This window comes from Rhododendron vialii, chromosome 11a (genome assembly GCF_030253575.1).
Source record: "Rhododendron vialii isolate Sample 1 chromosome 11a, ASM3025357v1".
NCBI classification, from domain to species: domain Eukaryota; kingdom Viridiplantae; phylum Streptophyta; class Magnoliopsida; order Ericales; family Ericaceae; genus Rhododendron; species Rhododendron vialii.
The window spans coordinates 27,508,320-27,536,263 of NC_080567.1; the positions used below are offsets into that span (position 1 = coordinate 27,508,320).

Consider the following 27,944-nt stretch of genomic DNA (forward strand, 5'->3'; position numbering starts at 1 on the left):
GTACAGGAAAGGGGGAAGAAGAGTTGGAGGGAGAAATTTTATGGGTTCACTCACATATATTCGTCTTTTCACGCACTCAGTTTCATGTATATGCAATTATTATTTTGCTTCCCCTATCAGGCACAATTTCATGAAAACTTTTCCATGAGTGCGAAATTGTTTGCCCCTAACATCGGGTCAAATGCAATTTTCCCTTCAAATTGACGCAAAATCAAAAGGAAGGTGACGTGGTTTCATATGGTATCCGTACGATTTTATTTCCATCGAGAAAAAGGGTCTATATTATGAAAAAATATTTATATTAGGTGACGTTGCACTCTGCATTTTGCAGTTTGGGATTTTGGCCGCAAGAGTGTTGTGAGAGCATCACCATAAAAACATTTTAATCTTGTTGGAAACTCGTAAGAACTAGATTAGTCTCCAAACACCATCCTGATAAAAAGAGCTCTAACTGGATTCTCCTCTCTCGCTAGAGTTGTGCGGAATATTGCTAGATGTCGTCAAGCAATATGCCGATTTGATTGAAAATAAACCATTATCTGTATAGTGTCATACCCCTTTATCCGGAGCACCTTGAGAGCTAATTGGAATAGAAAGATTAGCTTCCACATCAATATCAGAAAATAAAGTCTTGATTAAAGGGATATTCTAAGAGTGAGTTACCTCATCAATAAGATCAGAGACTCGAGTGACACTATGATAGAGAGAATCCACTGGTGGGGCGGGACTAAGCACACGGAAGTTAAGTGAACAGAAAAGCCAAGGATCGCGCTAAATACTAATAGCTTTACCATCACCAAATATATATCAAGTCTCAATTCCTCACAAATTCTACTCAGACATCGAAGGTGACGTGGACCAAGATTCAAACGAGGTTTGTGGGATTTACCTGATAATGTATATGAATTTCCTATTTGTATATATATCGGAACGGTTCAAGGAACACCGTAAAAAAAACACCTAAAAAAACACCTATAATCTCAATCTCATAGTTCCTGATCAAATTTTTATAATCCGAACCGTTCAATGTGTGCAGAATGTGATTTTAAAGGTGTCTGCGAGAAATTAGCAAAAAAAATGACTGGGAAAGGTTTGATTTGAGCAGTTTTTATTTGAACCGTTCAATAAAAAACTTGTGCGAAACTGTTCGGATCAAGCCCTTCCCGGTCTTTTTTTTTGCTGATTTCTCACAAGTGCTCTTAAAATCACATTCTGATCACATTGAGCGGCTCAGATCATCAAAAATTGATCGGAAACTATGAGGTGTTTTTTTGGGTGTCTTCGGAACCGCCCCGTGTATATATATACACGATTAACTTTTTTTATTTATATCAAGTCTCAATTCCTCACAAATTCTACTAAGACATCAAGGTGACGTGGACCAAGATTTAAACGAGGTCGGTGGAATTTACATCATGATGTACATGAATTTCCTATTTGATACGAAATCTGGTTTCCGGATTACTCCTCTACACACAATGAATCTATCCGAGCTATCAAGTCATGCACCCGATAGCTCAAATCTCATCTCGGCAATCAACGATCGAAAGCCGTTCATTGCCGAGATGAGATCCGAGCCGTCAGATTGTGCATCCGACGGCTCGGAGGTGTGCAACACGATGTTGCGCACACCACAACACCATCCCCCAATTCCTATAAAATATATTTTGCAACACATTTACAGATTCTAAATCTAAATCCTAAAAAATATTCGGCTTCCAAATGCCCCCAAACTTGCCACTGTGCCAGATTCAACCTTATAATGTATAAACAGAAAACCCAGCCAGGTAGGAAAAAAATTACAAGCCAGGCAATATCTTTCTCCACAACTTGAACGGTAGGAGTATAACATATTTTGCCAATACATAAAAACGCATGCACTCGATGCATCATAGCGAAACATAGAGTGCAAATTTGCTATATATGCTGTGCTGTAAGTCTCCTTTATGTATATAACCTGAGTCCGAAGGAGAGATCAAACCCAAATTGGTTCAGCACTGAAAACCATCAAAGCTTGGCCAGTCAATAATAAGCCAGTTTTCTTGAAGTTGCTCACAAATGTGTATCCAAGTGCCTACATTATTGAAGACAATCCGGAAAAGGACCAGCTAGGCCTCACCAATTTCATAGATAAGAGAGGGATATATTTGGTTAGAACTAAACATGCATGGCGTTAGTTTGTAGTAGAGAGACAAACAATAAATCCAGGAATTGCAGCACAAGATTGCCTGAAGTAAAGAAACTAATGTTGTAATCCTCTGACTAACATTCCTCCTTTTACCCCATTTTCTTTTTGTTAGTAATAATAAGAGCATACTATTGAAGAAAGGTACGAATTCAATCATGTAAATTTGGACAGCAAAGCTATATGATGCCATCAGATAAACGACATAAGCATCAAATAAGATGTACATATACAGGAATATATATGTATATATACCTATGTGTATATAAAAGCCCTAAATAGCACTAACATTGAACATCAAAACCATCCAAAGGAAATACTCCAACAAGCAAGCTCCAAACAAATAAACCCCTAATAGCACATACCCAACACCATTAGACTACAAACCTGGCGTGCTTGGACTTCTTCTTCACCTTGTTGGTGATCACACTAATAGAAGGGTCGATTACTCTGTTTGCCAAAAATCCCGGGGCCATATGTTGAAGAGATAACATCCACAAGGAGGGGAAATTGTAAGGACACAAAAGAAGTGACGGGTAGACATGCTAATGTAGCCCCTGGAATTAGTGTCCACGCCTTCTTTTGTCCAAACACAAGATAGAGTGTGAAACTAAACGCCACCATCATGGCTGTTATAGACAGGAACAAGGTAACAAGGCCAATAATCAATCTCTTGGGTAGAGCATAGAGAAAGTCGCCCTCTGCGTAGCGCGAAGTGAGGATCGACAAGAACATCAGCAGAGAAGTGGCGGACGTGAAGAGAGAGAGAGCGTCTGAGACGGCAAAGACGATGAACGCTTTTCGTTTGGAGAAAATTGGGAGGCCATTGTCGCCATTGTTGCCACCCGGAACAGTGATTGCAGCTGCGAATACCACAGTGGCTATGAGCGCCGCCGCAATTGTGCATGAGTTTGCAGTGTCTTTCATCCATTTCTCTCCCGCAACTACCAAGTCCTTGTGTTCTCTAGTAAACACCATTGCAGGAGTTTCTTCTTTCGCATTCTTCATCTCTCTATAGCCGGGGTATAAGAACTTCTCCACTTCCTGTATGATACACATAGTCCTAAGTTAGACTTGTGTCTTCAATAAGGTACAACCTTACAACAATAAATTTTTGATTTTGCTTCACCTGGAATTTACCCTACTTTTGTGTGGAACTAAAATAATTGTTTTCGCATGTACTAGGATTTGATATTGAACATGATATCAAGGTTGTTAAAATTGAGATTTGCTATTGGATCATTTGAGCGTAAAATCTGATGGAGATTTGTTAGATTCTACTTTCATTGTATTCGAAATCATCTATATCATCATGAACGTCATTGAATTATTACAACAATTAAAGAGAAACTACAAATCCATAGTATAATCCTATCTTCCAATTAACTAAAAAGATATCAGAAGTGCGATATAAGCAAAAATCCTACCCAAAATGTATTGAGTTCTATGAATAATGTAGATTCTAACTGGATTGACTTCCATTGAACCATATATTACAAAGATTCCCATGGACTTGGATCACTAGGTGGTTTTTTTTGTGAGTGTGTTCACACTTTAGGTTGTTAGACGGTTAATTAGTTAGTAAGTCACTTGAATCAATAGTTTGACGACCCGAATGAATTGCCATTATTGGTAATTTGGTGCATTATCTCTTGAAGGAATATGATGAGGAGTTGTGCCCTTGGAAATGAAAGAGCCAACTGTTTCGGAACTTCTGCTTGAAGTCAGAAAAGAATACACAAACATGTTTACAAAAAATACAGACTAAAAGGTGTTTGTGGAATTGGAATTGGAATTGAGATCGGAAGCAGAGTGTGATTTTACATAATTTTTTTAGGTGCTTCAAAAATAAGATTCTACATGATTTTGTGATAAAATTTCACTCACTTTAAATTCTAGAGATTTTTTTATCCTAGGGTGCTTTGGAGCAGTAGGCCTAAACATAGGTCATATTGATGTTAAGATTCTACAATCTAAACCAGAATTTTGATAGCCATATTACACATACTCCATCTTAAAATACTCCCAACCTTAGTATTTGGGGGCAATATCAAATGCACGATCTCTAGAGACAATCATGCAATCGGAAGTGCATCAGGATAGGAGTAGGGATTTGGAGTGAAGAGATCATGTGTCTTTGGTAATTAATAAACAATGAGAAGAGCTTCTCTCATCGAATCTTGGGCCTTACGCCCACCACAGGCTTTGATTCGATGATCTGGTCTCGTCATTTTGCTGGCCCAAGTGTGGAGATGATTTATGAAAATAATGATCCGACTATTGTAGCTACATTATTTCGCCACCTTTATGTCGGGGAAAAAAACAGGTCTATTTTCAAAGTCATGCTCATCATCTTTTTTCAGACTTGGCTAAGATTTTTCATCGATCTGAACTTTTCTTAAGGATGATTTACATCTAGATACCTACAAAATAATGGATAGAATCACCATAATAGGCCATTGTAACTCACGTATGATATAAAGGCATGTACGTAATACTTACCTTAAGCCATTGTAACTCACGTTGCATTTGCAGAGCTGCACCAGGAACAAGATTGAGTTTGTTTGGAGGTGCGAGTTGTCCAGCCACATGCAGCATACTGTCCCCAAATTTGTCCAGGAAATTGGTGGCAAAATATTTGTGGTCACTCATCTGATATATGAGGTTGAAAATATTTTCGTGACGGTATATAATTGCCTGATGAAATACATTACGATTTTCCGAGTCTCTTTTCCAGATTAAACTGGGAAACCATTCAGCAATCTCCTCTACGACCTCGGGAATCCCTGTCTTTGCTGCAATCATGATAGCAGTCTTGGCAATTGTATGGTAAGCGTCTATGTCGTTTAAACTTTTGATTTTCTCACACAAGGAATTGACTAGTTGAAGCGCTTGGAGATGAACCAGCTTTCGCTCTCGAATGTGTTTGATCTGAGGAACTATTGCAATCGCAAAAAAAAAAAAAAGAAGTCATTCTGGACAACTGCAAAATTTTTAGAAAAAATAAAATGGAGGAAACCTGTCACTTTACTCGTGTCAAACTACCGGTACTCTAGCATCACTTTACCCCATGAACAATCAATTATACTTGTAACCAATGTTATTAATACCGTTCGTACCGGCCGGTACGTACCGTTTTTTACCAAATCCGGTACCCTACACCTCTAATTTCGTTCCGGCTCAAATACCGGCCGGTACCGGCAGTACCGGTTGGTACCGGACAGTACCGGACTACTTTTAAATTTATATTTTTTTTCAAGTACCGGACAATACCGGACGGTACCGGGCAAATACCGGACGGTACCGGACAAATACCGGAATTTTTATTTTTTTTATTTTAAAAAAGTGTATATTATACTATAAATTTTTTTTAAGTAGGAAAATAACACTAATAGCGATCAATCCGAAACGGTACCCGGTATTTGACCGGTACCGGTACGTACCGTACCAGTAGAAAAACCGGTACCTTGACCGGTACGGTATTCAGAACATTGCTTGTAACAATTAACACTTGACCATTAATAGTGATGCAGTTTGTCCCACATTTTTAATGAGGTTAAAATTTTTGGAGGAACACCAAATGAAGCATCCATGGGTGATAGTGCAAGGGCCATTAGAGAAGGGGGGGATGGATACTGACCGTCTCCGATCAAATTCATCTCAGCATTATGCACGTTCAAAGTGCACTGCATCTTCTTTGCTTTTATTAATAGCTGTGTCCCATTGTGATGCCTCATGGTGGTTTTGGGGCATCAATGCCCCACAGTAAGTATGGTCGGTCGCAAATATGTTTAAGGAAAATAAATTTTTACTTTTGCAGGAAACTCACAAAATCACCATACTTTTAATATCTGATTTTGATCTAACGGCCGTGATTGAACCATATTTCGAAATAAAGGTCCACATTTTTTTTTTTTTGGGGGGGGGGGGGTGGGGGTTGTGTGTTGTGGGGGGGTGTATTAAAGCCCTGAAACCAAATCCTACCTTATATGGTCTCTAATGAAAAACCAAATTTTGATGGCAAATCACTTCCATTTCACAAATCAAAGCAATAAATCTTAAAAACCCAAAAGCCCTATTCTTTTAGGAACAGAAGTATTCCCATTAAAGATTTCAGATGAAGCAAGTTAATGTTGATCGATTGTTTCAGATATCAGTCGTTTAAATTGATAGTTAAAGTGACAAAAAAGTACTGGTAAAGTGAATAAATGTTGATTGTTTAAGGTGTTAATTAACTGTTTAAATTGATGATTGTTAAAGGGTAAGGTGACACAAGCGGGACAGTTTGTGGATACAAAGTGAATTTTTCACTAAAAGCGAAGTCACAATATGTGTGCATTTTTATCAATGAACAGGCTCTTCTAGACCATTTACCTGATAATTCCAAGACTTTCCAAAGCATAGCCTGCAATTTTTGGCTCACTGTACGCCCTTGAACCGATTGAATTTGTCGCCATATGGAAGGACAATGTCAGATTTAATCACTAATGCATTTGAATTAGGAATTGCTAGTTTAAGAAATTGTTAACAACAGACCAGAAGTGGAGTTGTCTTCCCCGAAAGATTGAGCCCGGTTGTCCTTGTGGACCTGTGTCGCTTGAGAGATGTTAATAGGTGGACTCTCAACGTCACCTATATTGTGTTCTTTAGAGCACTTCTCCAACTTCACAGGAACATCTTCAAGGAAAACATTTGTAAGATTAATGTTTTGTATTTTCCACACACAAAAAAAGTTAAGCATTTTGTAACGTTATCCATTTTTTTTAAGAGAAAAAATAATGATTCTCTTTTTCTTTTTCCTGCAAAGGAAACAAGAATGTAGGAAAGAGGTTGGTACACAGTTGTTTCGATAACAATTGAAATGTCCCCTTTCCATGAACGTGTATCACAACTTACAGAAGAGCTTGCAACAGTGGAGTATGAAGAGAACAAAAACTCGTCAAAACAAGTGATGACTTTTTTTTGTTTATTTCCAAATCTTTGTTTGGAAATTATTGCCACTTTTGTGGCAACAAAAAGAGTTACCAAACATGTTCCATTTTGCTTTCAATAATTTTGATATAAATTTAAAAAAAGAAAAATATAAAAAGAAAACAAACACTAGCAATGCTAAGTTAATTTATCGCTACCACTTTTCTAGTTTTAGGAAAATGTAAGAACTTTCGCTGTTCTTTTTCCTTCTTAACAATACCTAGAGGATCAATTAGACCATTCCCAGCCTTTACAACATATGGTCCTTGACCTATTGATCTTGATAGAAATTTCTTTATATTAGACGCTGTTAAGAGTTTGTTCCACATCGCTTAAGCAATTGGTGTTGAGTTGGATGCTTTAACATGGAGAGCTAGGCATTGGAAGGTTTGGTGCAAGAATATGTTTCGTTTGTGGTTGATACTCCTTTGCTTGTGCCAAAAGTGCAACTTGTTTAATGGTGATTGTCATGGTATTGATCCGTTGTTTACCTCACCATGTGCAAGTCAGGAGTTGCACGTGCGGGGAGTGTGTTAAAAGCTTGTCCACATCAGTTAAATAATACCTCCAATACTAGTATATGAGCGTGGGCGGCTTCTCCACTTATTGCAGATTGATTTTGAGTAATATGCTTTGGTAGACACAAAGAAAAATACCGGCCCCATAGAATATGCACATTTTAACAACCACCTAATTGATCACTCATGTACACTTCCAAGTTCCAATAGAAAGGTTAGAGAGTCAATCTTGGCCAAAGGCCAAGTTCGATTATCCCGACCCTATTGTAAAGGCGAGCTCTTTTGCTGATAGTTGTATTCCACTTTGGGTGATTGACATGGCTTTTGTTAGTAAGTTGATGTATATGTGTTGTAGTGGCCTGAGATTCACGGGCTCGGGCAGGGGCCTAGCCGATCGGCTTGGTGAGGTCCGGGCACGTAGCGAACTGCTCGAACCAAGAGAACCATTTGGACCGAGCAAATCCTTCGGATACGTAATCCTAAGGGCTGCTCAGATCACCTTGCCCGGGGCCTTACTGTCTGTGAGGCTCAGGTGGCAACCGTTTAGACATCTTCCGAGCCACCTAGGATACGACTTGAAGCGTCTCGTCGGGTGTACCTAACCGCTTTGCTACATACGTCACGTTGACGTAGGCCGAGGCGGTTACAACACATGGTGAGAGTCATCATTGCACCCCAACGGGAATCACACGTAACAACCTTATCCGATGCGTCATTCATGACATCACCCAAGGCGGTTGCGGAGCGTGCTCTCCACGTGCTTGCTTGGAGACCAAGCAAGGCAGACCCCATACAAGCAAAGAGGGGAAACCCTAGAGAGGTATGTCATTCCACCAAAACACACTGTCATCTTCAGCTATCTACTAACTTAATCGGGCTGCCACTAGCCTACGTGTGACTTTGTGCATGTCAGGTGACAGGCTACCAAGTGACGAACCAGAGAGTTTTGACGCTAAGCTCCCTAGAGAGGTATGTCATTCCACCAAAACACACTGTCATCTTCAGCTATCTACTAACTTAACCGGGCTGCCACTAGCCTACGTGTGACTTTGTGCATGTCAGGTGACAGGCTACCAAGTGACGAACCAGAGAGTTTTGACGCTAAGCTAGTAATCCAAACTGTAACGCCCAATATTGGCGACTTTGTTGGGACCAGTAGCCCACAGTCGTTCTCACACCCTTCGTCTCTCAGCTCTCCCATTGTTCTCAGTTGCTATTTACGGTGGAAATCCAAGAACTAGAGGTGAGCGGCCCAGGTGTTAGTGATGGCCCGCACAACGAAGGCACAGGTAGAATCTCCACTAGACAAGACAAACAACACATGTCCGTCGCCACACATCCAATCGGCGCCGCGCTTGCCATGTCTCCGGACACCGAGCCTTGCAACAAGCTCCAGGTCTATGTCCGCCACTTGGAGCAGAAGATCGACCTCCTCACAAAGAGGGTCGAGAATGACAAAACTGTCAAGGAGGAGTTGGCTGAAAGCAAACGACTCCTTCACCTCTCCTCCAGCTCTCCCTCCAGTGCGAGCCGGGGGAAGATAAGCCGAGATAGCCTATTGCGTAACAATGGGCACGATGGCCCAGAAGGATGCTTCCCGAGGACATTAGCCAAAGACCGCAACGTGCCTCCTCTGGATGACAGTCAATCGGCGGGGATGGCCGTCCGGCCCGTCCCCCAGCGCCGCTCCAGGGAGGATCTAAAACAGAAACCAATCCAAGAGCGACTCGAAAGTATTTTTGCCTTGACTCGACCCGTCAAGCCAAAGGCTAGGCAAGAAGCTCCTCAAGCCAGAAGGGGCCAAGCTCGTCGAGATCCAAACCAAGAAGTACCATGAATGCCTCGAGAAGGAAAGAGACGGCGACCGTCGAAGCGGCAGCCATGGAAAGGGCAGACGACAACAGAGCCCTGTCAAAGCTGTCAGTGAGCCAAGGAAGGTGCCCTCCGAGGTCCGCCAAACCTAGCACGATAACCACGGAAAAAGATGGCAATCGAGACCAACGCAAGCGCTCTCTTTTAAAACCCCAGGGCACTCTGTAGAAGTCTCGGGGCTATCCCAAAGACGGGTCCCTCACCTCAAGGAAGCGCGCCGCGACGGACGGCTATGACCATTTAGCCCGGCCACATCGCGACGCATGTCTTGAAAAACACACCACATCTTCATTCATTAAGGAGATTGACTCAGTATGTCCGCCTTAGGGTTTCTTTCACCCTAAGTTTGTCAAATATGGCGGTAAATCTGAGGCGTACACCCATCTCGTTCAGTACAAACACATCGTGTCCCTTTTCACCCAAAATGATGCCCTGTTATGCAAAGTTTCCCAGTCTCGATAATCTGGGCCTCACTTGGTTCAACCAGCTTGAGATGCGATCGATCTCCTGCTTTGATGACTTGTGCGAGGCATTCATGGCGCTCTTTGTCACAAACACGAGAAAGAGATCAACTTGCTCCTAGCACTGCGAAAGCGTAGCAACCAGACGTTTCAGCAGTATGTAGGGCGTTATTGGGAACTCTTTAGCGAAATCGAGGGGTGTGACCGCGTCATCTCGGTAAGAGGCTTCAAACAAGGGCAAGGCACCGAAGATGAACAAGGATCTGGCTCGGCACAAACCAAAGTCCATGGAAGAACTAAATTAACTAATGACCAGGATTGAGGAATGGTGCCAACTCCTCGAGTTGAAGGCTAAGCAGGGCATGGTGAAGTGCTCGACGGCCAAAAGCGTTGTTCCAGTAGCCAGTGCTCCACTCGAACACACCTCAACGCTGAAGAAGCAGGTAAACAACATGAAACCCATCTCTAAGAAGGGCCTGAAGCCTGCTGACTTCACGGCCGAGAAAACTGTTTTCAATATCTTGATCTACCAGATTATTGACCAGATTAAGGAATGTCCCTTCATTTCATTCCCAACCCAGAAAATGGGAACGGAGAACGAGAGGGTAAGTGCCCAATTGTTCGCTACACGTACCACAACGAGCAGGGCCATTTCACGACCGCTTGCAAGCCCTTCAAGGACTACCTGGAGCAGTTGGTTACCGCGGGACATCTGAACGATCTGATCAACTGCTTCAGGTAGGCCTTGAAGGGCTTGCAAGCAGTTGTGAAATGGCCTTGCTCATTTTGGTACGTGCAGCGAACAATTGGGCTCTTGACCCTCCCGTTCTCCATTCCCATTTTCTGGGTTGGGAATGAAATGAAGGACGGTCCTTGATCTGGTTGACAATCTTGTAAATTAGGATATTAAAAATAGTTTTTTCCGGCCGCGATGTCAGAAGGCTTCGGGCCCTTCTTAGAGATGGTTTTGATGTTGTATACCTGCTTCTTCAGCATTGAGGTGTGTCCGAGCGGAGCGCTGGGGACCGAAACAACAACGTTTTGGCCGTTGAGCACTTCACCATGCCCTGCTCTGCGTTCGACTCAAGGAGTTGGCACTATTCCTCAATCCTAGTCATCGTACACCTGTTCGTCTTCAGTACCTAGCCCTTGTTTAAAGCCTCTTGCCGAGATGACCAGGTCACACCCTTCGATTTCGTTAAAGAGTTCCCAATAGCGCCCTACGTACTGCTAAAGCGTCTTGTTGCTACGCTTTCAAAATGCTAGGAGTGATTCGATCTCCTTATCGTGTTTGTTACTTGTGACGAAGTGTGCCATGAACGCCTCGCACAAGTTGTCGAAGTAGGAGATCGATCGCACATTAAGCTGGTTAAACTAGCTTAGATTACCGAGACTGGCGGGGAAAACTTTGCATAATAAGGCATCATTTTGGGTGAAAAGGGACATGTGTTTGTACTGAACGAGATGGGTGTACGCCTTGGATTTACCGCAGTATTTGGCAAACTTAGGTTGAGAGAAACCCTAAGGCAGACATACCAAGTCAATCTCCTTAGTGAATGGAAAGGTGGTGAGCCTTTCAAGACGTACATCGCGATATGGCCGGGCCGAACGGCCATAACCGTTTGTGCAATCCATCGCGGCGCGCTTCCTTGAGGTGTGGGGGCCATGTTTGGGATAGCCCCGAGATCTCGGCAGAGTGCCCTAGGGTTTTAGGGGAGAGCGCTTGCGTCGGTCTCAGTTGCCATCCTTTTCTGTGGTTATCACGCTGGGTTTGGCAAACCTCGAAAGGCACCTTCCTCGTTCCTCGACTCACTAGCAGCCTTGACGGGGCTCCGCTATCGTCTGCCCTGTTCGTGGCTGCCACTCTGACGGTCGCCGTCTCTTTCCTTCTCGAGGCGTTCATGGTACTTCTTGGTTTGGATCTCGACGAACCTGGCCCTTTTTGGCTCGAGGAGCTTCTTGCTTGGATCACCTTTGGCTCGACGGGTCGGGGTAGGCTTTGGACCCTAACTCGGGTGAACCAAATGGGTTGTCGAGGCAGAAATACTTCCGAGTTGCTCTCGACTGTCATCCAGAGGAGGAGCGGTGCAGTCTTTGGCTGACGTCCCCGGGAAGCGTCCTTCTTGGCCATCGTGCGCATCGTTACGCGACGGGCTGTCTCGGCTTCTCTTCCCCCGGCTCCCATCGGAGCGAGAGGTGAAGGAGTTGTTTGATTTCAGTCAACTCCTCCCTGACAGTCTTGCCATTATCGACCCTCTTCATGAGGATGTTGATCTTCTACTCCAAGTGGCGAACATAGACTTGGAGCTCATTGTTGGGTCCGGTGTCCGGAGACGACATGGCAACTGCGGCACCGATCGAATGTGTGGTGATGTACATGTGCTGTTTGTCTCGTCTGGTGGAGGTTCCACCAGTGCCTCTGTTGCGCGGGCCGTCACCCACACCTGGGCTGCTCACCTCTGGTTCTTGGATTTCCACCGTAAATAGCGACTAAGAACAAGGGGAGAGTTGAGAGACGAAGGGTGTGAGAATGACTGGGCGACTAGTCCCAGCAAAGTCGCCAATTGTGGGGGTTACAGTTTAGATCAGTGGAGTATAGATCAGTGGATTAGGGTCAGAACTTTTGTCGCTTGGTAGCTCCGCCTCCTGACCTGCACTAAGTCACACATAGGCTAGTGGCAGCCCCAGTGACCCTCCGATGATTAAGTCAGTAAGGACAGCAGAAGAGGGCAGTGTGTTTGGGTGGAATGACATACCTCTCTAGGGTTTCCCCTTTTTGCTTGTATAGGGTCTACCTTGTTTGGTCTCCAAGCAAGCATGTGGAGAGCATGCTCAGTAACCGTCTCGAGTGACGTCATGAATGACGCATCGGATAAGGTTGTTGTGCGTGATTCCCGTTGGGGTGCAATGATGACTCTCACCATGTGTTGTAACCGCCTCGGCCTACGTCAATGTGATGTATGTAGCAAAGCGGTTAGGTGCACCCAACGAGATGCTTCAGGTCGAATCCCAAGTGGCTCGGAAGATGTCCGAACGGTTGCCACCTGAGCCTCACAGACAGTAAGGCCCCGGGCAGGGTGATATGAGCAGCCCCTAGGATGACGTATCCGAAGCATTCCCTGTATCCGAAGCATTCCCTGGGTCCAAACGGTTTTCTTGGTCCGGGAGGTTTGCTACGTGCCCGGACCTAGCCAAGCTGATAGGCTCGGCCGCTGTCTGAGCCCGTGAATCTCGGGCCACTACATGTGCTGTTGGACTTTCTTTCATAGATAAAAGTTATTTTATTGGGACCCTTGTACAGGTGTAAGAATCGAAACCTGTCTAGACATTGGACTCAAAATTTCCCCTGATTGTAGGATACCTAAAAAATAGGTCATGGACATAGGTACGGAGATATGACAGGTGTAGTGTCAAAATGTAATTTATAGGTCATCAAATTTTCCCATTACATGATTAATCAATTGTATCGAAGTTTACAGTTCCAAAATGCCACTAATTTTCTTTTATTAGTTGCCATTAGTTAATGATGATATGTTCGTCTCATAGTTAATCATCCTTTCTACTGTTGATTGCTGTTAATCTTCTTATTTGCTGGAACTTTGTTGTGTTCGACCAGAGGTTACCGTGTCGACGCGACACGGGTAAGACGCCCTAAACTGAAGAGTCCATGTAACATGGGATAAAGGACCAGTTTCGTACAATTCTCTATGACAAATATCTTGTGCTGATTAATAAAACACATTTTGCATTAAAGTACGCAAGTTTTACTAAGGTGTACTTCACTTGACTAAAAGAAGAAGTAGAAATTAACTTACAAGAGTAGATCATGCGTTGCCAAAAGTTGAGGCTACTCCCACTTAAGAATGCAGACTCAGTTTTAGCTATCCTTGCCAAAGCACTTGAGAAAGCACTACTATTGCCGGACCACAATGTAGCTAAATGAGGATAGCGATCAACCAAATTAAAAGCTATATCTGTTTGTTTGAAGGAAAAGAAAAAGAAAATTCATTAGAAATGGTTAATCAAACCAACAGAAATAGAAATTTGTATAAAACAATCAATGCACAATAATGCAAAATGATTTGACTTTAAAACATTATTCTAAAACAAAAGTCCCTTCAAGAGGGCATAAATTTTCCAAAGGGATAATGCTATAGAAACAAATATCTTTTACATAATTCTGATATAGAAAGTTATGACCTTCTGTGGTCTTTTATTTCAAACCCTAACACCCCTTAATGTCGTCTACTCGTCTATAATAGAAAAAAAATGTGACTAATACATCGTTTTCACCAAAAAAATCTTTGCTATATTATTTATCCCTTAATTTCCATATCAGTTTCCTTTCCATTGATAAATCATTTGCAAATCAATGTTCCAATCACCATTGTTTTTCTTCCTCTTTTTTTTGACAAATCTGGTGGGTATGTCCAGGGACTGGAGGGGAGTGGAAATATTGCTTGGGTCTAACACTTCCTGAAATTATGTCTCGTAAGTCTTATATACCCTTTGTATGTTTTGACATCGATTAAGATGTGGGACTAAGCCAAGTAAAAAGTATCTCCAGGTTTTGTCATGGGAATTTTGCAGGGGTTTTCCTCCCTTTGGAAGTTTTTTTAGTCCATTTGGGATTAGTGGAGAACCCGCCAAAACCTTCGCCCAAGAAGGCGCTGTTTGGACGAAAAACGATAGGTGGTATGCTGAGTCTAAGATGATACTGTACAAGAGTAGGGGTGTGTGAATTTATATGTATCGTGATCTTGTCATATCTTCTATTTTAGGCATAGAATCGTTTCATGATAATGTCATAATCATATCTCTTTGTAATCTTTTATTTTAGGTATAGCTTTCTAGGTTTTCTCTATTTAAGCTTGTGTTAGCATTGTAACCATTTACTCTCAATATTCAGTAATGCAGATCAGTTCTCTCTCCCATATGTTGTGTCAAATGGTATCAGAGCCTAAGATCTAGGCCTATGGGATATTCGCTTTCCGGCGGGCAGCATATGCCTCGCCACTGTCCATCAATCACTCATCTGTTTTGTCATATGGTATTAGATCTGCCACCAGTGTTTTCTGGTATTGACCTTCCTCTTCTCTTCTCTTTGTTCAGTCTCTCTCTCTCTCTCTTCTGAATCTGTTCATCACGCACTGTTCATCACATGTACTATTCATCGCGGGTGTTGGTCATCGCGCACTGTTCATCGTAGCATTGTTCATCTGCGTTCTGTTATGCAAAGTTTCTCTCTCCTTCCTCTTCAATCTCCGTACTTAGTCTCTGATTTCGCATCTCTGTAGTTCTGTCTCTTATTTCTGGCTTTGTTTTCTTGGTTTTGCATCTGAAATCTGTAAGGCACTCTCTCTTTCTTCTCGAACATCATCGGAATCTGCATCTTTTGAATCTGTTTTTCCTCTACTCTGCATTTATTTAGCATCTAAAACTTGTTCGTTCATTTACTCTGCATCTGCATCTGTTTGGCATCTGTTATGATATTTGCATCTGTTCAGCATTTGATATCTGTTCGGCTTCTAGACTGTTTGGCACTCTTATGCTTTATTCGACACTGTTTGCATCTTCTCCTCCTCCCATCCATTCTATCTTCTCTCACATCACACAACAGCCATCTGTTCATGATCTGTTATCAGCAGCACTTGCAGGTTTTCTGTAGAGTTTGGTACTATTGGGAAACTTTCCAGCCCTATCCGGTTCGTAGCGGCTCTGTTTGGAAAAGTTTCAGCTTCTATTTTCACTATTTGGTTTGGAGTTGGCTGACTTCTTCCCCAAGACGCACACCACTGCTCGGTTTCGTTACCTCCTTGGCGAACTCTCAATGCTCTCCGGGCTCGCATCATGCATTTGAGGGGGTTGTGAATGTATATGTATCGTGATCTCGTTGCATTTTCTATTTTAGGCATAGAATCGTATCGTGATAATATCGTAATCATATCTCTTTGTAATATTCTATTTTAGGTATAGATTTCTAGGTTCTCTATTTAAGCTCGTGTTAGCATTGTAACCATTTACTCCCAATATTCAGTAATACAGATCAGTTCTCTCTCCCATATGTTATGTCACATGGTGGAGATTGTTCCCCCATGGCTGAGAGCCATAGGGTCCAAGTAAAAACTAAAAAGACCGCGTGTGCGATCGAGAAAGGCGTTAATCGTGAAACTGTTTGGACGGTCAAGTGGGCATATGGTGCTTCACTAGAGGATGCAACGAGCTTTGGCAATTGGCTGGCCAAGGAGATGGTTGGGCTAGGAGAGGGCTACTCTATGCTTTGGTTGAATTGCAAAGAGGATTATCTTCAGGTGCTCTCGAAGGGGCCCTAGTGATTCTAGGGTATTACCTTACAATCCGAAAACGGTGCCCAAATTTCAAACCCCAAGGATGGTCTATCGATAACAATGATCTAGGTCAGGTTTCCCAGGCTACCTTTTTATGAGGAGATGTTGGTACAGGTTGGAAAGCTTGTAGCTTGTAGGGAATGCAGTGACACCCGATAGGATTTTGGAAACAAAGGCTCAAGGGGAATATGCACAGATTCATGTGGAGGTTGATCTATCCAGAGCTTAGTTTCGAGAGTAATGGCAAACAATATTTCATTTTCAGTTGTGTAAGAGGGACTCCATGCAATTTGTTTTCACTATGGCAAATATGGACACATACTGGAAGATTGCTTGCTTCTTCGAAAACAAAAGGCGATGGGAGCCGGAGGGGATAACCTACTGGGTCAAGGTGAAGGGAATCCAAAAAACTCGAATTTTGGAGAATGGACAGGCAATCCTTACTTATTACTATTGAAATTAAACTCCGAAATAAGTTTTTAAATTTATGATTTGATCCTCGCCATGTCTAACTTGAGAGATACATGTCCCCGGAGTGTCCACGGCGAGTCCCCTGCTTAAATAAGGAAATTAATTGGACACGCAACATGGCATGTCACATACGTGTCCCCATCATGTCCGACAAGGATACAGGACCACTTAAGCCTGTTTATGCTTCATAGATTCATAGATTCTGGCCCATCATGGAGGATACTTCGATAAAGATAGTTCAATCACCTATGTAGTCAGGGCGGTTACCAAAAGGGGTGATCATATGCTAATTACCATGATTCGCAACATAAATCACCCAGAAAACTTGAAACAATTCCGGCTAGTGAGTTTGTCATGTGGTGATTAGGGTCATCTCAAAAATTCTTGTCAAGAGAATTCACCCGTTATTAGGCAGATTGCTTAACCCAAATTAGGCAAGTTTGAGGAATACAATGGACAATATATAGTTACTCAAGTGCTTCTCCCCACCATGAGAAAGGTGAAGAGGAAGAAGGGAGGAATGGTAATGAAGATTGATTTGGAAATGGTGTATGATCAAGGGATTAAAAATTTCTCCAGAAGTACCACAAGGTATGGTTTTCGGACTCTTAGGGTTGAATTGATCATGCACTGTGTCTCTTGGGCTGAATTAACACTTCTTTGGAATGGAGACGACAAACTGAGTTCTTCAAACAAGGCAGAGGGCTAAGGCAGGAGATTCCTCTCCCCCTATCACTTTGTTTTCTATAAGTAGGCTCTGGGACAAGAAAGTGGGAAGAGTGGTGACTATGAAGTGGAGTGTTTGATTTAGAAAGGTAATGTAATTGGAGAGCAAAAATCCCATTAGGGTTAATTTCATTTAACGTAAAGTATATATACACATTGTACAATTAATTGCTCTATGGTCCTAACTACTTAAACTAATTACATGATAAGACACATAATTATACTAGATCCAAATAAACCCATCATCTAACACTCCCCCTCAAATTGGTGCAAAGATATCAATCAAGCCCAACTTGAACACAATAGGATGAAAACTCTTGCTACCCAGCCCTTTTGTGAATATATCAGCTAACTGATCTCCAGACCTCACAAACGGCATACATATCAAACCCTCGTTCAACTTTTCCTTGATGAAGTGTTGGTCAATCTCTATGTGCTTCGTTCTATCAAGTTGAACGGGATTATGAGCAATGTTGATGGTAGCTTTATTATCGCAATAGAGTTTCATCGGAAAACTGTTAGCAAATCCCAAATCACATAACAAAGTTTGGAGCCACAAGAGCTCGCAAACACCATGAGCCACAGCTCTATATTCAGCTTCTGCGCTAGACCTAGCAACTACCGATTGCTTCTTACTTCGCCAGGTAATCAAATTACCCCCAAGAAAAGTGTAATAACCAGAAGTAGAGCGCCTATCATCCACAGAACCAGCCCAGTCAGCATCAGTGAATGCCTCCAATCGCAAATAGCCATGATTAGAGAACAAAATTCCTTTTCCTGGAGCTGATTTCAGATACCTCAGAATACGATAAACAGCATCTAGATGTGAAGTACGAGGATCATGCATAAGCTGACTAACAACACCTACTGCATAAAAGACATCTAGTCGAGTGTGGGCCAAGTATATTAGTCAACCCACAAGTCGCTAATATCTCTCCTTATCAGTACGCTACCCCAAATCTCCACTAAGACGATGATTTGCTTCAATAGGAGAATCTACATGTCTACAGCCCAACATACCTATTTCTTCCAAAAGATCAAGTATATACTTGCGTTGGGAAATAAAGATACCTCTATCACATCTCGCTACTTCCATTCCAAGGAAATATCTTAATGATCCTAAGTCCTTAATCTCGAACTCTTGAGCTAGACGAGACTTAAGATTATGAATCTCACTCACATCATTGCCTGTCATTATTATGTCATCAGCATAAACAATAAGGACAGCAATCTTACCATTACTTTGTCGGGTGAACATCGTATGATCCCATGGCTCTACTTGTAACCAAAACTCAACATAGCCTTAGAAAACCTGCCAAACCAGGCTCTAGGGGACTGCTTCAGCCCATAAAGTGCCTTATTCAATCTACATACTTTTCCCTTACTTGCAGGAGAAGAGAAACCCGGTGGAATATCCATATAAACTTCCTCCTCTAAATCACCATGGAGGAATGCATTTTTCACATCAAATTGTTGAAGAGGCCAATTCAAGTGGGCAGCACACAAGAGAAGAGCTTGCACAGAATTCATCTTCGCTACCGAAGCAAACGTCTCCTCATAGTCGATACCATAAGTTTGAGTAAAATCTCTGGCAACAAGCCTTGCCTTGTATCTTTCGACTGTACCATCAGCCTTTTGCTTAACAGTGAACACCCACTTGTATCCCACTGGCTTCTTCCCTTCTGGAAGTGACACTAGATCCCAGGTGCCATTTTTTTTCAAAGCTATCATCTCTTCTACCATAGCTCCTTTCCACTTAAGTAACCTGAATGCATTCTGCCAATTCTGTGGAATAGATATAGAGGAAAGAGAAGAGACAAAGGCATAGTACGAAGGAGACAAACGGTCATAAAAGACAAATTTTGAGATAGGATGTTGAGTACAAGATCTAACACCTTTTCGAATAGCAATAGGAAGATTGTTAGGATCCATAGGAGGGGGTTCAATAAGAGAAGAATCCTCACCAAAAGAGTCAGCTGAGGAATCTGGAACTGGAGTGGGTGATTGTGATTGACTAGGTGGTAACGCACATGAAGACTGTCTATTTTTCTGTCTAGCATACCTCTGTAAGCTAGCTCCCTGCAATCTTGCAGGTAGTTGTTCCTCAATGTCACCACCAATATCATGTGTTTCCCTTTCAACAGATATTGGTTCCTCTCCAATGTTTTCCTTTTCCCCCTCACTATGATCATAGAACAATTGTTCCCCCTCACTATGATTATAAAAGGTAAACATCTCTTCTTCCTGCTGATGCTCCCCCTGAATAGATGGTTTGGAGGGAGAATAAAAAACCTCTGTTTTCCAAAAAGTAACATCCATAGAGACAAACATCTTCCTAGAATAAGGGTCATAACACTTATAGCCTTTCTAGGTAGGAGAGTACCCAAAAAAAATACACTTATGGGCTTTATGTCGCAGCTTGCCCCCAGAAGGTTTTGGGGCATGAACAAAACACACACAACCAAACATCCTAGGTGGAAGAGTCGTAACTAGACAACTGCTCGGCAGACACTCAATGGGTGTTTTAAAATTGAGGACACTGGATGGCATACGGTTGATAAGATACGTGACAATTAAAATAGCTTCTCCCCATAAGTATTTGGGAACATTCATAGTGAACAAAAGGGATCGAGTGACCTCAGCAAGATGACGATTTTTGCGTTCAGCGACTCCATTTTGTTGTGGAGTGTCAACTCAAGTCGTCTGAAAAAGAATACCATTATCAGCTAGATATGCCCGAAAAATCTTATCAATATACTCAATCTCATTATCACTCCGAAGAATTTTAATATTTGTATCAAACTGAGTACACACCATCTTATGAAAAGATTGGAAACAGAAAAATACTTCTTTTTTGACTGGAGTAAATACATCCATGTGGCACAAGAATAACAATTAATAAAAGTAATAAACCATCGATAGCCCTTTAAAGAAGTAATAGGAGAAAGACCTCAAACATCAGAATGGATTACCATAAATGGAGAATCACTTCGTTTATTAATAGGTGCATAAAAAGAGCGTTTATGTTTTCCAAATTCACAAGCTTCACAAAAAAATTGATCCCTAGGACAATGTTTAACTAAAGTAAGAAACAGTTTCTCTAATATCCCAAAAGAGGAATGACTCAATCTACGGTGCCACCGATGTAACAAAGAAAGAGTGGAACTCATATCTGCATGTAGAGCTTGTCCACATGATAAAGATGGCCGAGATGAATGAGGTGCATGCTCCAAATAATAGATACCACCATGTGCAGGGTAAAACTTCTAACTGAAAAAAGGTTAGTGGCAAAGTTTAGAATATGGAGAACTGAAGAGAGAGAGAGATAGAGGAAGAATAGCGAACGGAACCTTTTCCTGAAATAGCAGAGAATGATCCATCGGCAATTCGAACCTTATCCTCAACAGAATGAGGGGAATAAGAATAAAAAACAGAGGAACATCCTGTCATATGATCTGAGGCACCAAAATCAATAATTCAAGGGATACCGAAGGAAGCAGTAAATGCACTAGCTGGAATACCTGAATGAGCAAAATAGGATGCAGTAGGAGCTGCAGTGGAAGCTATAGTAGAGGAAGAATCAGCCCGAGCCATAAGACGCCTGAGAGCTTGCATCTCCTCCTAAGAGAAACCACTAATAGAATCAGAAGATGACTGAACTCCTGTATTGTACCTAGAATTAGACGAGGTAGCAAACTCTGAAACATGTGCCTGGGCCTGAGAACGCCCGGGACCACGACCTCGACCTCTACGTCCACTGCCTCGTCCATGAGAAGGACAACCATGTAACTTCCAACAGAAATCCTTGGTATGTCCAGTGTTGTGGCAATGATCACACTGGAATGACATACAGTCTATAGTCCCATTGCTAGTACCAGACTGAGTTTTTTCACTGTCTGACCCAAACTGTCCCTACGAAATAGCAACCAAGGCAGAACGATCAGACGTAGGGGCTCGCAACATAGCACCCCTCCTGCTGAACAATGGCATAGGCGTCTCCCAAAGATGGAAACGAAACACGACCCAACACCTGCACTCTAATTGGATCATACTCCACATCAAGACCAGCAAGAAAGTCATACACGCGCTCTTTCTCTATTCTCTTTAACCAAGCAGCAGCATCAACGGTGCAGATTGCCTGAAACCCCTGATAATAATCAAATTCCTGTCAAGCCCCATTGAGATCGGCAAAGTAAACAGCAACAAATCGATTGTGTTGATCCATAGTACGAAGTCTCTTTCGCAACTCAAAACACTGAGCATCATTGCCCTGCTAAGAATAAGTTTGTTTGGCAGTAGTCCAAATCTGATATGGAGTGTCAAGAAGCAAGAAAGGACTACGAATATCAGCCTTCATAGAATTAAACAACCAGGTCATGACTAAAGATCGATGAGATTTAAATGTCTTGAGTTCAACAGCAATAGTAGGCTCAGTAACAGGATTTTCAATGAACTTGGACATTCATTTAGCTTCAATAGCTAATGTAAAAGTACGAGACCAAAGTAAATAATTTGTGCCATCCAGTTTGATGGGACAAATATCCAGTGGAGAGTTATCTAGAGTCCCTACACAACTCAACTCATCCTTGCCACTATCGGAAGCCTGTTTTTTATCCTCTGACATCTGGACAGCAGAATAGCAACTCTAAATACACAATATACACTGGGTCAGCGTGGGTCGAGGTCATTTGATGCCAACGAGTGCAGTGAAGATCTGGGTCAGACTCGTACAGCGTCGGAATGGTCCACGGAGGGCCGACAAGACTCGTCGGCGTCTGAAAATAGTCGACGAGGACTGGGTGAACATCGGAGGTTGCTAACGAAGGCTGGGTGATCGTCGGCTGAGATCTGAAGGCTGTTAACGAGAGCGGGTGAGAGATGGCAGCGAGGTCAACAGAGATGTAAGAAACTAAGGTCTTCAAATCCACTGTTCTGGAACGATATCATCAGAACATGGGTGCCCAAGGAGATCGATGTGCTCTGATACCATGTTTGATTTAGAGAGGTAACGTAATTGGAGAGGAAAAATCCCATTAGGGTTAATTTCATTTAACGTAAAATCTATATACACGCTGTACAATTAATTGCTCTATGGTCCTAACTACTTAAACTAATTACATGATAAGACACATAATTATACTAGATACAAATAAACCCATCATCTAACATGGAGACCCCTCCGACCGGCAAGAGGGGGACCACGAATCAACCATTTGTTATTTGCTGATGACCTGAGGATTTTCAGGAAAGCAACTCAGAAAGCGAACTGAAGAGATGAAATCCGTGAGGACTAATTTCTGTAACATATCAGGTCAGAGGGTTAGTTTACAGGACATCGGGTCTTGTCTAATATCCCATGTAGCCATGCCAGAGCTCTAAGTGTAAGGTGTAACATTCTTTTAACGACCAATAGGGGCAAACACTTAGGGGTACCTTTATTGCATGGGAGGTTAAAAACGAGGCCTACCACTATATCTTAGAGAAGATTTGGCAAAAGCTCTCAGGACATAAGGTAAAACAACTGTCCATTGCTGGAAGAACGACCTTGGTTCAAATGCACAATGTCACAATTCTAAATTATGTCAGGCAGACAGCTAAAACTTCCAGAACCTATCTGTGATGGCATCGATAGGTGCAACAAGAGATATTTATTGGGTGGTTTGGAGGAGAAAAGAGAAACTACAGATGCCCGATTGGGACAAAGTTTGCAAACCAAAGAGACAAGGGCTTGGCCTTTCGCAAGATGAGGGGTGTAAATACAAAACCTTGCAAAAACAGGATGAAATGTGCAGCAAAATGATGATGATCTCTGGGTTCAATAGGTGTGTAGCAGATACTTTAAGAACCTGCCGCTCGGGGGTGGGGGTGATATTTAGCACTCAAAGTCGTCAAATGTGTCTTATGCATGGTGAAGTTTGGTCAAGGGAGGGCAGTTAATTAAGGAAGGTTGTAGATGAAGGTTGGGAAAAGGGCAACATATCAAATTTTGGTCAGACTGTTGGTTGGGCTACTAATGAGGCACTCATAGAACCAACAGACAGAGACATTCCTGTGACAGAAACTGGCAAGGTAGCTGGAGATTACTGGAGGGAAGGTCAAGGTCAGGACAGGCAGGAGCTAAAGCATTATCTACCTCCTCAGGTGTTGAATCAAAAGAAAAGTTTCATTTTAGTGCCTAGGGAAGATAACCATGACAGGATCATCCGAATGCATATGAGAGATGGTCAGATAACAGTGAAATCAGCGTAGAATACCATTCAGAATGAAGAGGCTGGTAGGAATTAAAGGGCATTGAGAGGTATTTGAAAGGGAGAGGGTCTGAGGCATTGGAGGCATCTTGCTTGGTTGGCTCGTCATGATAGGCTGCTAACCAATTTTCCTAAAGTGCAAGGACGAATAACGGATGGCGTAAAAAAGAATGTGGATGAGTCATAGTTCGGAAATCCAGGCTGTGCAAGCGTAGAGACAGTGACGGCAGTGGGTGATGGCTTATACAAAAAAGGCGGACTGGACAACAGCGATAACGGCTAAACTCTAAGCAATTTGCAGATTAAAAGTGGCTTGGGATAGACACTGCACTGATAGACACCCGGATTTCAACATCAGTGAGAACATTCGCCGTTTTGTTTGGACATAATCGGGTTTACAATTTGCAACATGTTTCAAGGCAGGCCAATAGTTGTGGGGGCTATCTAACATGACATGTAGGCTACAGAGCAAGGGAGTTAATGATCATGGAGGAACCAGCGGCAAGCGTAGAACAACTGCTAGATTTGAAGGCTCTGGCATGGAGTTGAAGATTAGTATTGGCTTTGGCCGACTTTGTACAAAAAAGCAATGGTATTATGTTAGGTTAACATGATTCAGTCCCAGCCTTCTCTTTACACCAAATACTGGATTGCAATGGTCCAATGGATAAATCAAATAGCTAAATTTGGCATATCAAATATGAAGGCCAATTAATGAGGAAATTAATTTAACTTGTTACTCACCATAAAAATTGGATGATATAACAAAGATGATCAAGTCAAGACCAGAATCGTTGGAGAAGGGCAAAGACACTGGATCATCCTTAGTGACGGTCAACAAATATGCAAGGGTCTCCCTCTGGGCATTTACAGCAGCCTGGTGGATTGGCAACCAACCAACATTCTGACGAATATAAAGCAGCGGCGGGTGTTTCTGCACCAAGACCTCTGCAGCCTTAGTGTTGCCGACCCGTGCAGCAGCATGAAGCGCGGTTTGGCCTTGGTTGTCGGTCAGCGCCAGCGCCTCCACCGGCATCAGCTCCACCAACTTCTCCACAAATTGAATTTCTTTTCCTGTGCCAACTGCTATATGCAAAGCTGTCTCCCTGAATTCGGTTACCCAGGCTGTGAGTGCACCTTGATCTTGGTCAAAGAATCTTTTAGCTCTCTCCCAGTTCCCTCCAAGTACAGCTTTGACAAGTGGTATGTATCTCCAGCTCTGATCCGTAACTGCCAAGTTGTCCACTGCATGGATTGATGACCAAATATAATTAATGTCAGGGCCAGCCTTAAGCATAAGCAGATGAAGCTGAAATGCTTGGGATTTAAATTTTCACTCAAAGATAGGCCCCTCCTAAATCTAGCTCTTCTACTATGCTAAAAAAAGAAATGAAAAACATTTTTAAGCCTCAAACAAATAAAAACGAACCCTTAGAGAAGGTTTCCACTCAACTACAGTTGTTTTTTTTTTTTTGCATGGAAGGAGAGGGGGATGGAGAAGGGGCTCCCAAGGCTCAACCTCTGGTCAGTGAGCTGGCTGACCCTAGGGGTCTGGTGCTTTTCCACTTGCACCGGGCCACTTGCTCACTACAGGTCATAACACCTTGTGATTTGTAACCCTTATGGATCTTAATACAATCACTGTGACTGAGGTGCTCCCTTATTAGCCCGTGATGCTTGGGCTCAAGCCTTACGGCTGCTATTTGCAGCTTCCACTTTCCCTGACCGATACAAAAATAAAAAAATAAAAATGTGACTGACATCCCATAGTTGACAGGTACTTGCATATTTTTCTAGTGATGGCGGAAGTAAAATGAAAAGTCAAGGAGGTGGAATTCAAAATCTCAAACTTGTATTCCTCTCCTTCTCTTTTAATGTTATTCACAAACCAACTTGAATGCTTGATTTTCATTATAAGTTTATAACTATCTAGGTTACCTGGTTGTGTCGAGCGGCTGGTGGCAGCCGCATTCTCCTGCGTATTTGATGAAGAAGCCATGATCAGTACTTGAGTGCACAACTACTGCTCTTGTCTTGAGGTAGGGCTAGCTGATGTTGAGTCTGCACAAAATGTCACGACTACTCATTTCTCTTTAGGAGTTATGGCAATATGAGTTTGAAGTACCGTACACATATGTATAGTTAGTTAGTTAGTCAGGTTCAAGAAAGTAAAAAGAATAACAAAAGAGAGAAAAGATAAAAGGATAAATTATGCCTTACCCTCCATTCTTGTAACAATGATAGTGCAACTTTCGTATCAGGTTCACCAAAAAGAAAAGAAAAGAAACGAACAACTAGAGTGCAACACTATGTAGGATGACGTTCAAGGCTTTAGCCTTTCAGGCTTCAAGATAGAAACCAAAACCAGTTCAGATAATTCGGAAAGTGATAACTTGGCTATGTTTCAAATCTTCATTTTGATTTCCACCACTCGTATTCCCATTACGATTCTTATCCTTACAATGATTGGCTTCTTCACTCACCAAATCTTCATGATCTTCTTCATTCACCAAAATTTTCATATCCATAATTCTCCAAATTTTCAGATTCTTCATCTTCCAAGACTTCAACAGAGCTTTCTGCTTGTTTTTATATGAGGAAAAGAACTTATCAACAGCTCCTCTGAAAGATTGAACTAATGCTTTTACTTTTTGCTTCTTTTTTTTCTCTTTTTATATCCATATGGGTAACTTGGAGGCATGATGTAGCTGAGTCAAAAAAAACAAAGAAAGAAAAAGAAGAAAGAGAGAAAGAAAAAGAGAGGAGGAAATTATTGTCTTATAGTGCATTTTTATGTGGAATCTTTTTCACTAAAAAACAAAAAAGGATGCAATTATAAAAAAAGGAGTGTAAAAATCAACCCTAATAATTTTGGCGCTCTCTTCTTTTCCCAAGACACTCCCTTTTAAGTACCAAAAAAAAAAAGAAATAATCGCACCATTTTTCTTGTCTTATAGTGCATTTTTATGTGCAATCTTTTTCACTAAAAAATAAAAAAGGATGCAATTATAAAAAAATGAGTGTAAAAATCAACCACAATAATTTTGTCACTCTCTTCTTTTCCCAAGACACTCCCTTTTAAGTACCAAAAAAAAAAGACACTCCCATTTTTGTTTTTTTTCCCATTTTGAAAAGTCAACAAAGAAATCAATACAATAATACTCTTTTGTGCTTTTGTTGTTTCCTCTCCCTTTGGAACTTCCCTTTGGAACTTAAAGAAAGGAAAACTTAAAGAAAGGAAAAGAGAAAGAGAATGAAAATGAGAAAGAAAATTTAATATTCACTAAACTTGAAACTTATATTTTTTTCCTCTCTTTCTTTTCCAACCAAATAAAAGAAGAGAATTTTTTTTAATTTTTCTTTCCTTTCCTTCATTTTCCTGAGTTCCAAAGAGAGCCAAATATCCTAGACCAGAGAGGGGCAAATTGAGAAAGTAAACACAATTCAAGTGTCTTATCATTGACTCCTTAAAATTTAGATTCCGTATAAGTCCAAGCAAATTGAGACGGGACGGAGGAAGTATAATTCTCCATGCATTGATGCATACACACACATACACATATATATACAGACATATATACATGCCGAGAGATACTTACAGTCGTAGGCTTTGTGTAGCAAAGCATCCAAACGGAGTCCGAACGTCGCATGTCCGAGACGCCGAATTGTTGGCCGGAATCTTCGATCTTCGAATGTGGTCCGTCCGTCCGTCCTTTTGGCCGGAATTATCAACCTCCGACACTCATCATGGAAATGATCTATTGGGGTTTTAGGGTTAGAGCCGGTCCGTGACACCGTAATTTGTTGATTTAGACACATCGGTGCTTTATTTCACTTTTTGTCTGGACACCTGAAGTATTCTTGAGCGGCTCCGATCTTCTTTGTGCGATCCGATGCGAAAGAAAAATGAATCCGTGCACAGCTGCTGCGAACAGCACGCTGTGCACGTATGCACGTAGCTTTTTGGCTTTTGACTTTTGAGGGACCCGGGGGGCTGTGCGTCGGCGTTTCAGAAAAACGGAAGGACCATCTCATGCCTTTCCTCCTCCTTCGAGTCTTTGGCTGTTGTTCACACCACACCATTTGATGATTTGATGATTTTGTGTCGGATCCCAAAAAATAATTCAATCCGCAAATTATTTTTA

General features: G+C 42.0%; 2 protein-coding genes across 6 annotated transcripts in view; both read right to left on the reverse strand.

Annotated features, from left to right (window-relative positions):
- Window positions 1–2,202: 2,202 nt before the first annotated feature.
- The window catches only part of LOC131308723 (uncharacterized), a 56,803-nt gene continuing 31,061 nt past the window's right edge, over window positions 2,203–27,944 (reverse strand). Inside the window, exon 4 of the transcript XR_009194544.1 lies at window positions 2,203–2,228. The gene's annotated coding sequence lies outside the window, so the exon portion shown is untranslated. The remainder of the gene's footprint in view (window positions 2,229–27,944) is intronic.
- LOC131308719 (ankyrin repeat-containing protein ITN1-like) lies at window positions 2,351–27,870 on the reverse strand. 5 transcript variants are annotated; one of them, XM_058335710.1, is made up of 8 exons: window positions 27,399–27,870; window positions 25,738–25,860; window positions 24,544–25,044; window positions 13,823–13,981; window positions 6,722–6,862; window positions 6,560–6,616; window positions 4,688–5,124; window positions 2,351–3,229 (listed from the first exon to the last, which is right to left on the reverse strand). In XM_058335710.1, the coding sequence occupies exons 2-8, from the start codon at window positions 25,796–25,798 to the stop codon at window positions 2,615–2,617; spliced, it is 1,971 nt and encodes a 656-aa protein (XP_058191693.1). In that variant the 5' UTR covers window positions 25,799–25,860; window positions 27,399–27,870; the 3' UTR covers window positions 2,351–2,614. The 5 variants fall into 5 exon arrangements, with proteins under 5 accessions (XP_058191693.1, XP_058191694.1, XP_058191695.1 ...); XM_058335711.1 differs by having other exon boundaries at window positions 24,544–25,029; window positions 27,399–27,643; XM_058335712.1 differs by lacking the exon at window positions 27,399–27,870 and adding an exon at window positions 26,283–27,260 and having other exon boundaries at window positions 24,544–25,029.